The sequence below is a fragment of the Lagopus muta genome, chromosome 12, assembly GCF_023343835.1.
Source record: "Lagopus muta isolate bLagMut1 chromosome 12, bLagMut1 primary, whole genome shotgun sequence".
NCBI lineage: Eukaryota > Metazoa > Chordata > Aves > Galliformes > Phasianidae > Lagopus > Lagopus muta.
This window is the reverse complement of record NC_064444.1, coordinates 17,304,027-17,322,628: the sequence shown is the minus strand read 5'-3', so window position 1 is coordinate 17,322,628 and position 18,602 is coordinate 17,304,027. Positions and strand designations below refer to the sequence as shown.

The 18,602-nt window shown below is 44.6% G+C and overlaps 1 protein-coding gene across 3 annotated transcripts in view; it reads left to right on the top strand.

Annotated features, from left to right (window-relative positions):
• The window catches only part of RANBP10 (RAN binding protein 10), a 57,704-nt gene that overhangs the window by 15,634 nt on the left and 23,468 nt on the right, over positions 1 to 18,602 (top strand). For 2 of the 3 annotated variants that reach the window (XM_048958249.1, XM_048958248.1), the window contains exon 3: positions 2,508 to 2,560. In XM_048958249.1, the coding sequence (XP_048814206.1) occupies positions 2,508 to 2,560 (53 nt within the window). Of the gene's footprint in view, positions 1 to 1,498; positions 1,951 to 2,507; positions 2,561 to 18,602 lie in introns of those variants that run through there. The other variant, XM_048958250.1, reaches the window with a different exon arrangement.

The following is an 18,602-nucleotide window of genomic DNA, read 5'->3' as shown; positions in this document are numbered from 1 at the left end:
GCTGATACTTTTCATCAGGACGTTGACTAGCTGCTGTTGTCTTAGATGATAATTGCCACTGTGCTGTCCTTCATATCACTGTTTAATTGCATTTTTAAAGGAGCTGCCTGGACTTCATAGACCAAAGAGCAAGCAGTGTCTTCCCAGTTGGACTCTGTGGCATAAAGGTACTAGCAGTTATGGTATCCCTCCTCAGATTTACAGTTTTTATCTGTTTACACTGAGTTGCTGAGGAGCAGCTAGTTTGGAGAGGAGGTTCTTTCATCTTTGCAGTTCTTTGGAAATTTAGGCTTTGAAATGAACTCCCAGAGGTCTCAGCTTGTCACTGGGTCATGTAGATCTTGAAGAAATACTGGTCTTTACCATTGAGCTTTCTATTTCAGGACATATTATAGGCTATTCAGAGTTTAGTTTTGTAACTAAACTTTCACCTGTCTGAAGAGCAGTGCAAACCCTAATGTACTCAGAGCATTTGATCCTCCATGCTCTGTGTCCAATCTCCACTGTGAGCATCCAGTGTTCTGTTGAACAAGCAGAGTGTTCTGAGCTCTTCTTTTTGTAGATAGGCTGTGGGCTTTTAGCACTTCCACAGAGAACATCAGATTTGCTGTGTGATTATGGATAACCAAGGTATTTTGGAAACCCTCACAAATCTCTTTTTATCCTTCCTAATGAGAAATGGGAGATTCAGCCAAATGTCCTGGATTCTGTCCTCTGAAACTGGAGAGTTTCCAAGATAAATTAGTTTGACCTAAATGTTGTCAGGAAGTTCAAACCTTTTGCTCCTGAACTGGCTGCTGCCAAAGCCCATGGGGGATTTTTCTAGATTCAGTGGCCCGTTATTTCCTTTATCAAAAGCTAACGCTTTCCTTGTGCTTGTGTAATTACGTAGTTTTCTACATGCTTAGAGCTAGAGGACCTGGGTTGGTGTTTCTTGGTTGTAGTTGGGTGCTGCCGTGGCCCTATTTGTCAAAGTTCAATCCAAATATGCAATTCCAGCCATGGATTCTCCTTATTGAAAGATGACCATGTGTCAGTCTGCTCTGAAGATAACCCAGGTTGGACAGGGGATCAGCTAAAAGAAAGGGTGAACCATAGGGTAATTAGCAACTCGGTGATGAGGGTTTGTAACTGAAGGGGGATGGGTACTATGAGATGCCTGGAAGGCACCACGTTCACAAAGCATCTGAATGATGTGTGGGGTGGTGGTGGTGGTCCCTGTGATGGTGAAAGGTGGTGAAGGGCAGCAAAACCTGAACTAAATCTTCCTCAAGTGGAATTTGTTCCGTCTGTGATGGTGACTGGTGAGTGATCTCCTGGTTGTTATTTTGATCCATGAGTTTTTAATCTTATCTTCTCCCTTTGTCTTACTGAGGAGAGAGTGGCTGGGTGGGTGTTTGGGGCCAATCAGGGCAATAGTGGAGACAGTGAAGGCAAGAATGGAAAGTGGTTACTGCATGGGACTCAACCCACAGGCCTTGAAGAAATCATAGAACCACTAAGGTTGGAAAGACCAATAAAATCACGTAGTCCAACCATCAACCTGTGCCTGTGACCGCTGAGGTCACTTTGGGGCACAAATCAGGACTAGTATTTTTAGACATGGTTAATATTTTATGGAGCAGGTAAACCAGTGCAAGAAAGAAAGCTGGTGCTACGAAAGAAGAGTAGGACACTGGCTGTAACCTATTTAGATTTATTACTTTATGTGAACAAGGAGCCATGCAGTCAGCTGTTAATTTCAGACTCAGTAACCTAAAAACGTGAAGCTCGTTAAAGATAAGCTGAGCAGGGCAGCTGTTTCTGTGGCTCCAGGGCATATTAAGAGAATCACAGATCGTGCAAATTAACAGAAATAGAAGAAACAAAATGGGTACGTGCATAAATATTACCTACTGGGGAAGGAGCCTTGGAGAATGGCTGTGCCTCACAATCCTGTTGAATGCACAGGTAGGTTAAGATTTGTCTGATTGCATTTGCAAACGCTGTTTGACCAGGTTCAACCCCGAGAATCTGTAAGGAAGGTAATGGAAATAGGGGATAATGCTGTGTGTCTGGATGGTTAGATTAGTTAACAGGTAGGAAATGGGGCAGAGGAGTGAATGGCCTCTGCTTCCTCTCATCCCCATGGCTGAGGATGCTCTGCAGAGATGTGCACTAAGCCTGTGGTGTTTACTACCTTAATGAATAACCTGGAAGTGAAATTAATAATGAGATGATGATTTTTGCTGATGGTATGAAACTAACAATAGTCATAAAAACAAAGGCTCATTCACAAGAGCTGTGGACTGATCTGAGAGTACCGGGTAACTGGACAATGAAATGAAAGATGTGGTTTGGGTTGGATGGGTAGAAAATGGCTTTCTTGGGGGGAATAACAATCAACAGTCAACAATCTTACCTTAATTTATTTGCTTACGTTGTTTCTCCCCCAGGCTGTGGGAAATCTTGTGTCTTGGCCTTTCTGAGCTTGACTGATGCTGTACTTTTTATTCTTTTTTTGGAAGGTATATGGGAATAGGACTTTCTGCTCAAGGCGTCAACATGAACAGGCTTCCTGGTAAGTCGCTATCAAGGTGTTTTTTTAGCTTACAGTCTGTGTTAAATGTTCATTTAAAATCATTCATATGTATGAATTGATGAATGTGTGTTTCTGTTAATAAAATGCTGTGATTGAGTGTCTTATATCTGGGAGTTTCTTGTCATAGTCACTCCTGTCTTCTTTCCATCCTCCAACCAAAAGGCTTGAAATACATGACAGAGTGCTATGACCAGATAACATTGTTGCTTCTTTTTTTTTCTTAATATTTTTAGTTTAGCCTCCAGGTTAGTTAAATTTAAAAAAAAAAAATTACAATATTAGTTTATCATTTTCAGGTAATAAATTGCATGCTGTTTATTTCTACGTTGGGATCAATGCCGTAACTTCCGTGGTAGGAATTCTTTCAGTTGGGTTTGAAACTGAGAGCTTTCTATGTTTGTTAGAAAGTGAATGTTCTTCAGGTGCCAGAATGAATGGCAGATGGTTCCCAGTGTTGTTGTAGCATTGGAGCAAAACGCCTGGCTGTTCTGTTAGCAGAATAGGTGATTTTGCAGCTCTGTTACAGATCTCTGAAATGTTTCTGTAAGCTGAGTTTCTACGGAGACTGCAGGTGAGGGAAAGGGCACAAAGGTGATGGGATCCTTGGGTGGTTTCAGAGAGTAGCCAGTTTTCTGGTGCATGCTGTTTCAATTGTAAATCTGCTGCTGTAGTGGGTAATGAAATGACTGCTTTGTCTATCTTGAGAGTCTGCTTTTGGCCACTGCCAGAGACGAGCCTAAATTGCTGCTGGTCTGCAATGGCCACAACCATCCTTTGTTTCTTCTCTCTGGTAATTTCTGACCTGTGCACAGAGGTTGTTTAGCCTTCAGCCTTGGAGATATTTAGGCCTCAGATGGACGTGGTCTCATCCAACCCGATTGAGTTAGACCTGCTTTGAGCAGGAATTGAACCAGGTGACTTCTGAGGGTCCCTTTCCTTAAGTTATTCCATGCTTTTATGATAACCCAATTTTTGGGAGAACAGTTTCAGTGAATCCCATGCTGCTTTGAAGAATTTGTGTCTTACTGCAAACTGTATTTGCTAATAGTTTGTATCAGATGCTCAGTATATGCCATTGGAGGGAGAATAGAGTCACGAGTCTTTATTCCTTCAGAACTTGACCAGGGAAGGAGGAAGTCAGGACACTTCCAGTTTCCTCAAGTGACGCTTGGTTGCAAATAAGTAGGGAAGATGATCAAGATGATCCTGCATCAACAAGTATAGATTTCTCAGTTTTCAGGCTCCTGTCTGTCTCCTCCTCAGTCCTCCCAGCCAAGTAAGCTGTGTGCATGTATAGGATGAAGCATTAGTTTTCTCGTCCCAGTGTTGAGATGATTGGCTGCTTGAGAGAGGAGTTATTTGGCTTTGAAGGATACAAGTTCTGTTCAAGATGTGGCTCCTAGCTTGCACCTTGGAAGGATGGATGGTGGTGTCTCGTGTGTGGCCTGTAGGTTGCTCATTGGGCTCTGGCTCTCTTTTTCCTAGGATTATAACAGTTAATATCAAACCCTTAGAGACTAACCTGAGGAGATGCATCCTGGGTGCCATGGTGTGTTGTCCTGAAACTGAACTTCTTGAACAGCTCTGCCAACATCTGTTTTGATTTGTTTCCCTTCAAGGACTCAAAATTGACCAAAGCACTGCTGATAACAACCTTAAAGTCTAAGAGCCACAAGAGCAGGTTTTTTGTGGCTTGTTTAACTCAAAGTGCCTGTGAACTACTATTATTTCTAGAGCATATGTGATGAATATGGAATACAGAATTCTTTTGTTTGAGTAGGAGGAAAAAAAAAAAGAAACGTGAAGGGAACTTGAGACTTCAGATAGTGCTTATTTAGCAGTGAAATGTACAAATTCGATCCTCCAAACCTGTTGTTTGTTTTAACACTTGAAGATTAGGTTGCCGGGAGGGATCCTGCAAGTTAGATCAGTCTCCTACCATCTGTATGAAATGGAATGAATGCGTGGTTCTGCAGCTCAGTAATTGTCTTCCTGGCTATGGGAGAATGAGCCTTATTTCATTTTTACAGTATATTGCTCAAATAACTGAAGTTAGAAATGTGTGATGCTTAGCTGTTGTCAGGTTCTTTACAGCACAGAGTAAGAAGGAGCTCATAAAGAACTGATAGGTTTGGAGTCTTGGCTTGGCTTCGTGTCAAAGCGTAATTTTAACTTTTTGTGACCAAAAACCCTGCCAGGTTTGTCTCCTTAGACTTTCTTAATTCACTTCTGCTTTAACAGATTAACTTTCTCTAAGCAGGACATGACTATTACATGGTTCAGGAGCCCAGAACCTGGTATGGAAATTGGTCCTGGCTTCTGGCTCAAAACTCCCCTTCCTGAAAACAAACACTTAGGCCATATCAGGTTCCAACTCAGGACACTTGTGCATTATGCCAAGTTTATTTTGTTTTCAGCCCAACTGGGTGCTAATGGGGGTAGCATTGGGCTGAGAGTTGGAAGTGTGGCCGGGGCGAGGCAAACACTCCCTTCAGCTACCCATCATTGGAAACAGGCTGCTTTTAAAAGGTGTCCATCCTCTCTCCCTGCTCCCCTCCAAGGTGTCTGTAAGCTCTGCTTTGAAATTCAGTCTTCAGGTTGGAAATGTGGCTTTTTTCATTTGTGCTCAGCACTTTGGTATCTGAGGATGCAATTTCACGTTGGAGCTGCACTGATCTAGCTCACTGTCATCAAAGCAGGGCAGCCCAGTACTGTCTCCTCCATACCCCCAGCTGCACAGTCCTCCTTCCCCTTGAACAAGCCCTCTGGCACTTGGCACATCCTTTGCCCCATCAGTGCTGCTGCCAGGCATGGCAGGACTCCACTTTTCTACTAGGTTGGGCTTCTTGCAGGCTGGCTCCTTCAGAATTCATTATGGATTACAGAATCATTATGGGTGGAAAAGACCCCTCAAATCCTGAAACCCAACCCCAACCCATCCCACCATGTCCATCACCCACATCCCCAGGGCTCTGGGAACCTCCAGGGATGGGGACTCTTCCTGGGCAGCTGCTTCACAGCTCTGCTCAGTAATTGCCTTGCCTTGCTGTGCACTATTGCACTTGTTGATTGCGGTGCTGCTCACCACTGCTTTGTTTTATGAAACCTTTTGATTATTTTTTTACCATACTTGTATAATTGAAAGATGCTGCTTGGCTTATTCACTACTTGTTTGATTCAGACTCCCTGTTAGAAGAACAGGCTTTCAAATTCGAGGGTGTTTAATAGACTTGAGTTGGTGTGCAGTCAAAACAGCACAATTTGGAGTGCAGAGGCTTGCTTTGTACTAGATTTGGTTTCTGGGATTGTAATGCCTTAAGCCAGATCAGCAACAACCGAAGCAGTTTGTCCAGCTGTGCTGTGCCATTGTTCAGCAAAATAAATGCCCTCTCCATCACTTCACCTCCATAAGCCACCAACCTGACGCTGTCCATCTGGATTTCATTTGGAGATCGTTTGCTTTGCATTCCTCCCTTGCCAATAGGTTTCTCTTGATGTTTGTAGGCAGGACTTTTTATTTCTTCTCAGATCGTCTCGCGTGTTAACAGAGAAAATGAAGCAGGGGAATGAAGCATTGGAGGAGCCTGTTGTCTTTCTGTTCCTTCCTATGAGATGAAAGAAGTGTCGGCTTCTTCCCCAGGGCAACTGGCAAAGGTTTTTCATACGGGTGTGCCCTCTTCAGAGGGGAGAGGCTGGGCAGAAGTTGTGCTGTAGGAACTGGTGAGAAGTTGGAACTGGTCTTTTTGAGCTTGAGAAGGGATCCAGTAGCAGCCTTTCACTCCCTGTAAGGACCCTGAAGATAACGCAGCCCTAGGCTGTTCTTGGGAAGGAAGGGAGGCAATGGGCACCAGCTGCAGGAAAGGAAACTTGTGGGAAACAAAGAAGGTACTGTTCCTTGTCAGAGTTGGGTACAGATTACCATAGAGGCTCCACCGTGGAGATTTTCAAACCTCATCAGGACAGTGCTGTAATGGTCTAACTTGACAATTGTGCCTGCTATCAGCAGGAAGTTTGGCTAGAGAGCTCCAGAGGTTCCTTCTTGGCATTTTTTTCCTTGGGGTTGTCATCCCATGTGAGCTTTTCAATGTGTCTAGAGAACCTGTGGGTTTTTTTTAATTAGCTTTCGCTTTGGGTCCTTGCTTCCTGTGACAAATGAAGGATGTATGCAAAAGGGCACAAATCCCAGTGGTAAGTGGAGTAATTATAGCAGATGGGACCTCACCACGTCTTTTGATAAGAAGCTAATTCAGTTAGCCATCAGTCCTGCCTGACAGCTGCGTGCCTAAACCAGTCTTTCAGTACTTTCCTGGCAACCTCCTCCAATGCCATCCTTGTGTTGGAGAGCCTTTCCTGATGACTGCATTAAATATCCTGTGTGGTTAGAAGTCCCTTGCTCTTCGCTCACGTGTGGAGGTGGAGAACAGTTAATTCCTTACACCTTTGTAGGTGTGTGCCTGGAGACCTCTATCACCGCTTTGTGGGTTTTTCTCTACATGAAGCATCTGTGGCTCTTTGCCTTGTCCCTATTTGTCGTGTTCTCTTGATTTGCAGCAGCTGTTTTTATCTTTTATTAACTCTGGATACACCAAGCAGTCCTTGTCCTTACAGTAAAGGAAAATGTTAAAATTCAGAGCAAGGCTAGGAAGCATCTCTTAACCCGTGCTGCAAACAAGACAACGGAAAACGCTTGCTAAGCTTTCACAGTCTCTAAGGCTTAAGCAGAAAATGGGGAAGGGGACAGGAAAGGCCTGGTGGTTACATGGGGTGAGAAGGACCCTGCCTCTTGGCTTCTAGAGCAACCAGCCAAAGCCTGAAAGCGTGGGGTTAAATACATGACTGCTTTATGGCAAACAAATAGTGATTCAGTGTGCTTTCAAATCCTCTTGGCTAAGCCAGCATTTTGGATACCCAGCTTGATTTTTCTAAGTAATTTCTGTTAAGTTTATTTAAGGATTTATGCAGCTGATCAAGCAATGTCTTAAAATACCTTATGGTACAAGTTCTGCTGCAAAGCTTTTCTAGAACTATCCTTAAAAATAGCTGACCAAAGTGGTACGTAGGATTTTCGTATGATGTCTTACTAAAGTCTTATATAAAAATGCATTTGTTGTCTCTGTAGTACTTCTGTAGCACATCCTGGATTGCAGCACTCTTCCCAACTCTGTTGGCTTCAGTCCATAGATTTGCCTCTTCCTCCCCATTTCCAATACAGGAAGAGTTGTTCTCTAACATAAGTTACTCATAGCTGGTATCTGTTCCTCCCCTCAGTTATTATCCATTAGGAAGGCTTAATGCTGTAAAGAAGCCTGGAGAAGCTCAGTTTACCTCAACGTTGTGGTTCTTCATGGAGAGTTTACACCAAACTACTCAGATTACTGCAGAATGGCTGAAGGAAGCCTCCTGATTGCCTGGAAGGGTTCTGAGTACTTGCTTGTACATAATCACTGCTCATAGTTCCCTTTTTCTTACCTCTTTTCTTTATTTTTTCTACTTTGTTGAGTCCTCTTCTTTGCTAAGCACCATGGAAACCTTTGAGTATTTTGATAGAGTTTTAAGATAAAACTCCAGTGGTTACTGGAGAAATTTAACCAAAGCTGTAACAAAATCAGTGCTTTGCTCAGTGTCATGCATGTTATGGCAGTGAGAATCTCTCAGATTACTCTGTTGGGTTGATAATTGCCATGCTGTCTATACCATGTCCTGCTGGAGTTGCTCAGTGCAGGTTTTTGTATGGCCCAATTGGGCTTGCTGCTCTGTATTTAAACCTTTCCTCTTGCTGGTTGTGAACAGATTGGACTTCTCAAGAACTTTATTTGCTCAGTATAATTATCTGAGACCCAGACTGAGCACCCCCAGGACTCAGTTACGTACGTGTTCCTTAGGCTGGCTGTGTCAGTCCGTCTCCATCACCCTCTCATTTATGCTAGCAGACCAGTTTGTGGGGCTGCAGGAGAACTGGACCGTGTAATTGGGTTAATAATACAGCGTGGGGGGCACTGCTTGATTTTAAGGTTATTATTAACTCGGATCTGGTCTGTGACCCAGTTGAACACGCAGGTAGTGCATGTTGAAACAACTCCTCTGCGAAGCTTTATTCTGCAGAAATGCGTGGGTAACAGCAGTCTGAGATTATTTTTGATAGCAACAAATACTGCACTCACCTAAGATGTGTGCTGAAAGCTTTAATTAGAGGTGCACAGCTACCCAGCTCATAGCAGATGGGTTTTCAGAAGGCACATCCCAGTGACTGCAGGCTGGCACTGGGGCTGGGGTGAGCCTGGCTGCCTGCCTGCAGCTCTTTACTTTCTATCTGCCTCTGCCTTTCCTCAAGTTCTTTGGTGGCTGTAGGAGCTGAGAAGGCAAAGCAGCTTGAGAACTGCTCCAAAAACATCACTTTTTGCTGCTGCTAACTTAACTAGGCTTTGACCTGAAAAAATAATTTACTTTCAACATCTTAAAGGGTTGGTAGCAAGTTTTGGTGCTGTGTAATGGAAGAAATGAAAGCAAAGTGGGTCAGTGTGTCAGTTCCACTCTGGAGCTAGCAATCCTTTTGTACATGGGGACTTTTTGGAAGGATCTCATCCAGACCAGTGAAAACTATTGGCTTAAAACAGTGCTGGATATTAAGCAAAAAGATGTGCATTGCACAGAGGCTTGGTCTTTGTAAGTTACAGCCTTCTTCAGTTTGTCTGAGTGAGACCTGTGCTGGAACTGGGCTGTATTTGGGAGGTGAATTTCCTGGTTGTCACCACGTGCTGTGCTTTGATTCACATCTTCAGCTGTGCTACTGTTCTTTCTTCTAACCTGATCTGAAAGATGCTCTCTAGAATCACAGTTAATGCACACCACCCAGGGCTAAGTAATAGAAGGTAGGAGTATAGTCATAGAATGGCTTGGCTTGCAAGGGACCTCACAGGTCATCTAGATCCAATGCCCTGCTATAGACAGCATTGCCAAACACTAAATCACACACCAGATCAGGCTTCTCAGAGCCTCATCCAACCTGGCCTCTTGCATCTCCAGGGATGGAGCAGTGTTTCCAATACTGCCATCCCCATTATAAAAAAGGGGAGATGTGGTGTCTGGAGACTGGCTGAAGCCTGTTGGCTTTCTCCAAGTCTACTCCTGTGCTGCACCACGTGCTACTTAGAAAACAGCTTTGAGGGTTTTTTTCTTTAAGTCCACTGAAGAAATGGATGAGAAAGTTGTACGTCTTACAATAAAACAAAAGGAACTTGAGCTTTTTGAGTATTTTTGTTGTAAGGATATTTTTCATATGGAATCAATTTTGTGCGTTCAGCCTGTATACAATTTCATCATAGGAAAGTCATCTGAGAAACACTCGTTTTCTGTTTATGCTATTTATGGTGCTGCTTTTTTAGTCTCCTCTCACAATTGCATGTGCCCAAATTTTAAATGAACCACGGCTGCATCTGCAGTCGAGGATCATGATATGACCTATCACTGCTTAACTCATAGAATCATGGAATGGCCTGGGTTGGAAAGGACCACAATGATCATCTCGTTTCAACCCCCTGCTATGTGCAGGTCACCAACCAGCAGCCCAGCTGCCCACATCCAGCCTCACCCAGCCTTCCTGTGCTCTGTGCAGTCGGTGTGCCCCATGACCAGGTTATCTTGCATACAATTTGTCTAGGTGGGACATGTTTTAAACACGAGGCTTCTGCAGAGAGCTGATAGTGGGCACCAGTGTCTGCAGGGTGATGGCTGCGTCCTCCCTATCAGCCGTGTTCAGAGCAGGAGCATAACAAAAACAGCTCCTGAGCCGCAGAGTGAGGCTAAATAACCTTCTGAATTTAGGTTAGATTTAATCTCACGGTTCATTTTATAGCTATTTACATGAAAATTAGGTTTGTAGGAAGTTACTCCCTTTTCCCCCTTCAGACCTGCCTTGGTTCATGTTTACTTGTATGGGTGGCCCTCTGTTCAGCCATGAAAATCCCTGCCAGCCATTGGGTCAGCATTATGCAGTGGTGCTGTTCCACTTTTTTCCTTTCCTGCCCTTCCCTTTTTGATCTGATCTTTGTACTTAGGTTGATTTTTGGGCACAGAGGTCTTCGGTTTGGGGGTGAGGAGGCAGAACAACAGCTGAGCTCGTAGAATCATAGCATGGCTGTGGGTTGGAAGCGACCTCCAAGACCACCTCATTCCAACACCCAGCTGCTGTAGCAGCGGTGAGTTGGCTAGCAGTGCAGACACCACTTACATTATTTGTAACCTGCAATGTTAATGACTGCTCTTTCATTTGCTGTAGTTATTTTAAAGCCATTATCAGCCCTTTGTAACCAGTACTGATGGTTTTACTGATAAAAAGGTCTTTATAGTGGCTGTACTTATTATATGAGCCTCTCAGATAAAAGATAATATCAGCACAAAGCTAGATTTCCCTGCAACCTCAGATGTGTGAACAAATACAATCCTCCTCTGAAAACCTTATTACTTTACATTAATTGATGTGAAAGGTACTTAAGGAACCTCAGTTTCTGATCTAGAAGGGCTTCTTTCAGCCCTTGCCATCATGAAGTCCTGCTCTTCTGGAAGAAGTCCCTCTCAATGAAGTTTTGTGTTTGTATGCATATTTCTGTTGTTATTTTCTTATCTCCCTAAATACCTTTTCAGGGAATTATTTAATAGTAACAGAGTGCTACCTGCCTGCATTCCCTGCTGAGCTCTAATACTGTTTTTGGCTGAATCATTCACCTGCTCTGCCTCAGTGTCTCTGTAAGATGGCTTTTCGTTGTGGGCTCACAGTAGGGTTTGAATTGGAAGATGATCCTTGAAGGCCATCTTGTCCAACCCCCTGCAATGAACAGAGACACCCTCAGCTCCATCAGGTGCTCAGTGCCCATCCAGCCTGCTTTAGCCCATCACTGTGCATTAACCATGCCTGTTACTTTTTCTGAAGGTGCCTTAGTATTTTATGAAGGTGCTCCTGCCTATCTGCTGTAGGTCAGCATATGAATATAAATATGAATAATGTGGTGTGATGAGATTTGAAGCCTCTGTATGTGATAAAAGCTGCTGTATCCAGCTCGTTCTTTGCCCCTGCCACTTCATAATCAATGGCAAAACTCCTAACATTTTTTTCATCTCTCCTGTGTTGTTTTGGACAACTTGACCCATGTGCTTCCACCTCTGCCTCCCAGTGCAGTGTCAGGGAACACAGTGGGTGCAGTACACAGTGACTGTACCAGAGAGCTTTTTGAGCCCTGCCTTTGTAGATAAACCAACCTGTTTAGTAATCAGGCTTTAATTATGCTGTATAAGTGGCTTGTGGTATGCCTTGGCCCTCTCTGGCATAGGGAAGACTAGATCATGTTTTGATGCTGGCAGAAGGCGTTCAATCCATTGCAGTTCTCTGATCCTTCAAACTTGTAAGTCAGGAAGGCTTGCCATCTTTATTCATTTAAGGAAGTAGGATTTTATCTTGGTTATTGTGTTCTGTGGTAAGCTGCATGCTAAGTCATAGTGCAGTGGATTCATTAACAGGTCTTTGGGGCAGGTGGAACAGAACATTCTTGTTGACTAGGTATGGCCATATTGCAGCCATCCAGAGGCTTATGGTTTTGTTTTTCTCTCTCTATGAGTCAGTGGGTTGTGTCAATTTATTTAATTAAGCATCAGCTGTGGTTTGATGTTGTTTTGAAGCTTAGTTAATATCTAGTGGCTGCCAAATGGTAGGAGTCGAGGATCTGGTCTACGAATTGTCATGCAAGGTCAATTATGTTAAAAAGGAAAATTTAGTGTTACTTTGTGCTTGTGCACATTGTGATGGATGGAACAGTTTGTTGTAAGTCCTAGTCTCCCATGCAGAGCTTCTGCCTGTCTGTCTTAGACTCTGTTTGATCTCTGAGTCGCTTTGTCCTTTTCTTGCTGCTCCCTGTTGATGTGGGGTAGGTGTTGTGTTTTTTTTTCTTTCCTTTGGATTCTTGCCACAGTTCAGACTTTCTGCCATTGAGATTTGGTCCAATCTTTGTCTGCCTCTCAATTTCAAGTGGAAATACTTGATTCAAAACCACAACATGGTCCCTGAGCCAAACCTCCCCAGCCCTGCCAAAAGCTGTGCAGTCTCTGATAAGCATCACCCAGTGTTGCTCTGTAAGAACCACGCACTGAGGACCTGACCACATACAATCACTGCCTTGAGAAGTTTGTCCTCAATGGGGCAAAGTGTTTTTAGTGTCTGCATAAGCACCGATCCCATGGTGCTACATTTGAAGTCATTTGGCTGCCTTGCAGAAGTGGAAACTGTTATGGGAAAGGAGGTGCATGGATAAAAAGCTGGCGTGTTCCCAGCTTGGGCTTCATCATTTCTTTTTCCCTCAGGTAAGTGGGTTTGGGGGTTATGTTTTTTCCCCTGATTTTTTCTGGGCAGATGGAAGCTCTGCCAGGAGGGTGCTTGGATGCTGACCATTCTGCTCCCTGCTCCTATCCTGATGTTGTGACTGCACCTTCCCAAACATGAGGCCAGGACCACGCATGCTATGTCCCCACCACCCTAAATCTATAGCACAAGTTGCTGTGGCTACTGAGCAAATGTTTTAGCTGTCAGAATTTGGAAGCACAAGGATGTGTTGCAACACTAACAGTTGCTTTGATTCTTGAGCGTGATTGAGTGAAGAAAAGCAAAGCTCTACTATTGGTCTCACCCAAGCATCTGTGTTTATGCAACTTTATAAGGCATTGTAAAATTGAACTACAGCTGCGATGCTGCAGCACCACAGATGTTTCTTGGGCAACAGGCTCTTCTTGAAGCATTTGACTTCCAACACTGCAAGAGCACAACCTTCCCTTTGCTAGTGGCAAAATTACGCTTTTGCTGACATGGGCTAACAGACATCAAAGCACATCCACTGGCAGAGTGAACTGCACTGCAAGATGGTACAGCAGTCAGGCTCTGTAGCTGCCTCCAGTCCCCAAGCAAGGTTTGTGCATCTCCTTCTGCTGTGCTTTGTACTCACTAAGTCTTGCTGATGTTATTTTTTGGTTTATTTCACTGTGTTGGCATAAATTCTTGTCTGCCCCGGCTACAAAGAAAGAAAATAGGTGCAGGTAACATTTGGAAGATGCTGCAGAGGTTCTGTGCAGAGCAGTCACCCAAGTCTGTCCTGAAGAACCAGCCTCCAAGTTTACAGAGGGCCCTAGGGACACAACCCCTCTGTTCACACGTCTCATTTCAGCTTCTCTGAGGAACTCCTGTCTTTTCTTTATGTGGCCCAGTGTGTATTTCTCCAGCATCACTTACCTCTTAAGGTGTCTCAGGTTTCCTGATGACAGGTCAGATTGCTGGGGAATCTCTTTAAGGCCCTGCCCTTTGTAGCAGCTCTGCACCAGCTACAGGTTACCATGAATGTGTGGTATAAACCTCATGGAACACTTTTCTCCTCTGGAATGAAGTCCACGTGTCAGTGGTGAAGTCAGTCTGTCTGTCTGCAGTCCTTTTAGTGATGACAGATGGCAGAGTAGGGGGAGGCAGAGGTATCAAGATGTGCCTTATTGGAACAGCCCTTTTTCCATGATTAATAGGCCTTGCAGACCTGCCCTTTGGCACGGCATCAGAGGAGAGCTCAGCACAGATGCCCATGAATGTTGCCTTCCCAGTTATTTTGTGCCCACTGGCCAGTCTGGCACATTCAAAGCTTGATGCACGCGGGGATTGTCATCAGTTTGCATTCCTCTCTGCGTTCTGCATGGAAAGAGGATCTGGTCAGCAAAGGGATGATTAAAATATTGCTCTTGGTCATTTACATTAAAGCATTCATCACCGTTTTCCTCTGTGGCATACATATGGCCTGTTGCTGTGTGCTTCAGTCCCTAGCTGTGAGCATGGAATCATTAAGGTTGGAAAAGACCAGCAAGATCATCAAGCCCAGCTGTTGACTCATCACCACCATGTCCCTTATTGCCACATCCTCACAGCTCTGGGACACCTCCAGGGATGGTGACTCCCTTCCCTGGCCAACTGTGCAAACCTCACCACTCTTTTGAAGAAGAAACTGTTCCTAATAGCCAACCTTAACAGCTGTGCTAACTGAACCTGCCAGCCACACCGGCTCACTAGATTTTGGAGTTAGGATTTTTTGGTGTAATGACCCTCTGGGGGTCCCTAATCTACTTTATGGAAGAATAAGATGTAGCTGTACCATAGTGCATTAGTTCCCACAGCATTGCCTTTGCATGAGATGACTGTCCCATCTGTCTTCCCTGTCTCTGTGCAAGGCACGTGGCTCTGGAGCAGCAAATGGTGATTTTGATCATGATAAGGCAGTGCTGATAGAGAGCTCTCTGATTTGAATCCCGATGTTGAGGGCAGTGCACGAGCTGTGCAGGTTAAAGCATCTGCTAGCCTGCCAGAGTTGGGCTTTTGCCCAGGCTGCCTGTCATGTAAGAAGGCTGCCTTGCTTTGGTTTCTTTTCAGTATGTGAAACCTGAGGTGGTTTCCTAGAAGGAAAGACTGTTCCATCTGTTTTATTCAGGAGGAGCTTCGTGAAACAGCAGCTAGCATGACTATTCAATGACTTCTGCATGAGAAAGTGTTGCATCTCTTGTTCAGGGCTCCAGAGGAGTGAGGGAACACAGGGTGTGAGAACCTCAGCGTCTGGTGTGGGAAGGTGCATTTGGAGTTCTACTGAAGGGCAGATGTAATGAGTGCATGAAGAAACAGGACGTGAGTTTTGGGAAGGGGAGCCAGCAGGCACGTGGATATGGCCCTTGGGTTGCTGTCTTTGTCTTGGAAGTTAAAAGGCCTCTGGGAAGTTCCCTTAGTGAGGTGGGGAGGCTGAGGGGAGATGTGCCAGTGGGGATTCTGAGTTGTTTGAAAGTGAGGAAAGGGATGGGGTGAATGGTTTTTGGTGTTGGAGGTGGTGGCCATAGGGTTGGGCTTGGCAAAGCTGCCAGGAGTGTTCAGTAATGACTTGGAAGAAGTGATGGAGCAGTGAGGAGGCACTTTGTGAAGGACGCTGAGTTGCTATGGGCAGCAAGGTGAAAGGTGCTGGAGAGGAGCCACGAGAGATGGCCCTGCATGGTGGGCACAGTGACAGAGCAGCATCATCCCTTCACAGGCAGGAGTGATGATGCAGTTAGGACTCAGCATGAGCCTTTAGGTTACACAATAAAAAGGCTGCACAAAAAAAAAAGGCTTCATGGAAACATCAGTGGTAGAAAGGATAATAAAGGGGAAAATGCTAGGATTAACTCGCAGGGGACGGTACAGAAAACAACTGCAACCCACCTCCCTTGCGTGTGATGCACCTGCATCTCCGTTCTGGAAAGCAACACTGTAAATCTGGGAAAGGTCCAGATGATGATGGTTAGAAGTGCAGGGAATAGCTATAAAGACAAGGACTCACTAGCCTGGAAATGGGTAATTGTGAAGGATTTTGTAGAAGTCTATACAATAATGTGTATTCTGGAGATGAATACATGGTTTGCCATCTTCTCCAGTGCAAGAACTGCAGGGTACCAGATCCAAACAGGAGGAGGCTGGATTCACACAGCTTGCAGTCATGCTGTCAAACTCCTCCCTGTGTGCTTCTGTGGATATTGTGAGTATTTATGCCTGCTTATAGGAGGACTGGAGAATTCCATAGAAAGAAAATCCTTCGAGGAGCACCAACTGAACGGAGTCTCCATCTGGTTCTGTGTGTCTGTGCTGCACACAGCTGGGAGGCGTTCAGTAAGAGCATGATACTTCATGTCCTGTGTTGTGCTGTCTCACAGGCAACCACACGTTGAACAGGATCCCAATTGAACAGGATCCTGGTTGACCCAATGTCCTGAATGCGTGGATAAAATCTCATCTCTGCCTGCTGGGTCACAACAGTAACTTCTGGAAATGCTTCAGTAAGGGTAGTACAAGGTTAGACTGCCAAGAGGATCTGCAGAGTTAAGTGTGGTGAAGTCATCTGGGAAGCCTCATTCAGCCCTTTTGAAGTGTTAGCATTGTAAAGGAAGATGCTCTCGAGTGAGAGGAACTCAAGAATTGCTTGTAATGCCATGGACTTCTTACTAGGTGGCAGTAGTAAATTGTAAGTGATGCAGAAACGTCCGAGTTCTCAGCAAATACTGCTGGAGTGAAGGCAGAGGATGCATTGAAAACATGCATGTGGTGAGTTATTCCCCATCTGCTGGTAATCAGAGAGAATGCCAGACATCTGAAGGTGCTGTTTAGATCAGTGGGGCCCAAATAGCTTTGACCTACAAGTATTGGAAGTGCTGATGGTTATTTTAATTTAGAATGGCAGGGAGTTCCAGAATTCCAGCCAGTGCTGGAATGACCTGCACACCATTACCCTGATGGTGAGTCTGGACAGTACTTTAGAAATGCTGATACGTTATTTGGTTAATAAATAACTCAGGGTCAGGCACATAATTAGTGCCACACATCTGTGTTTATAATGAGTGGAATCATAGAATCACAGAATTGCTTAGATTGGGAAAGACCTTAAAGATCATCAAGTCCAACCATGACCAAACCAAACTACCTTAACTCTAACAACCCTCAGAGAAAACTGACTTGCTAAGGCTGACAGATTTAATGCACGTCTTGTTGTGTTAGGTCCAAATTCAGCACTAGACAACATCTGAGTCGAAGAAATTAACCCTGTATATCATTAGCAGCATGCTGAATGGACAAGATTTCCTTAATTGTAGTATTGGTGGTGATGGGTGGGACTAGATGGTCTTGAAGGCCTTTTCCAACCTTAATCAGTCTGTGGTTCTATTAGTGACTACCAAACCAGGATGTTTCATGTCAAGCTTTTTTTCCAGGTGCTGATGCAATACATACCAACAAACTTAGCCTTATCCAGTGCCTAGCATGGATATGTGAGCATCTGACTGCTTCATTGCTGCAAAGTCGTGTGCAGGATTAGAAGTTTGTGTTTAGACTGTATGATGAAGTGGCTTAGGAGATAAACTGAGCAGAGTTACCAGCTGACATTCACAAACCGTTTCATTGAGAGATCATGAATTTACATGCAATTAACAGCTCTGTGTTCAAGGAGACTCAAGCAGTGAATCAACAACAGAGAAAATGTAAGAGAGAGTGGAAAGGAGCCGTGTTAATATTTGAATGAGATTTTTACTGGAAAGAGTCAGCAGGGGGATTTTGGCAGTTAACTCTAGCGCCTGTATAACTCCCTGCTTTGTTTTTGGCAGCCTTGTTTGGCTGGTTTTGAGCTTACTGAGGGTGCTGCTGTTCTTATCCTTTAGGAGGACATTACGCAGGACTGGTGCTGGTGTCACAGCTTGCTTGGAGCCACTCCTGGGAGCTGGGATGTCTGTCTATCCCTGTATGTTTTTGGGACTTAATGGGGAATCATTCACCATTTCTAGGCTGTGGTTTGCTAGGACTCTGTCAGAGTTTCACTCCCAGACTTTGCCCTGAAGTCCGCGTTTCAGTCTTGCTCCATTCCATGACTTTTCTCCTGGCATTACTGAACTGTGGTGCAATGAACTGGAAGCTCTGGACATCCACTGAATAATTCACATTTTTCCTGAGAAGCCATGAGTGTGTGGAGTCCTCTGATGATGCCCTATCCCAGGAGGTGCCCAAGCCCATGGATGGAGCCCTGGGCATCCTGGTCTGGTGGGGGACAACCAGCTCATGGCAGGGGTTGGAACTGGATGGACTTTGAGGTCCCTTCTGACCCAACCATTCTGTGATTCGTTTACTCTATGATTCTGTGATTCCAGCCCGGAGTTGTTTCATTTCTTCTGTAGTCCATTTACCAAACGCTGCTCCACATTTAACAGGTTCTGTGGTCCCCTGTTGCCTTCTCTCTTGCAGGTTGTGTAAGGTCAGGAGATGGTCAGAGCTTCTTGTGCTTCTGCTTCAGTTTGGCACAGTCTGTGTCAATCCATGTCAATTTAAAACACAGTAGTCATCAGTTATACTGGGCACTTCTAAATGTGAAAAAATTGTGTCCTGGAAGCCGACAGTTGCCATGTTGTTCTTCACTGTTGACATGCACTCATTGTTGACCCGTTCTTTTATCTT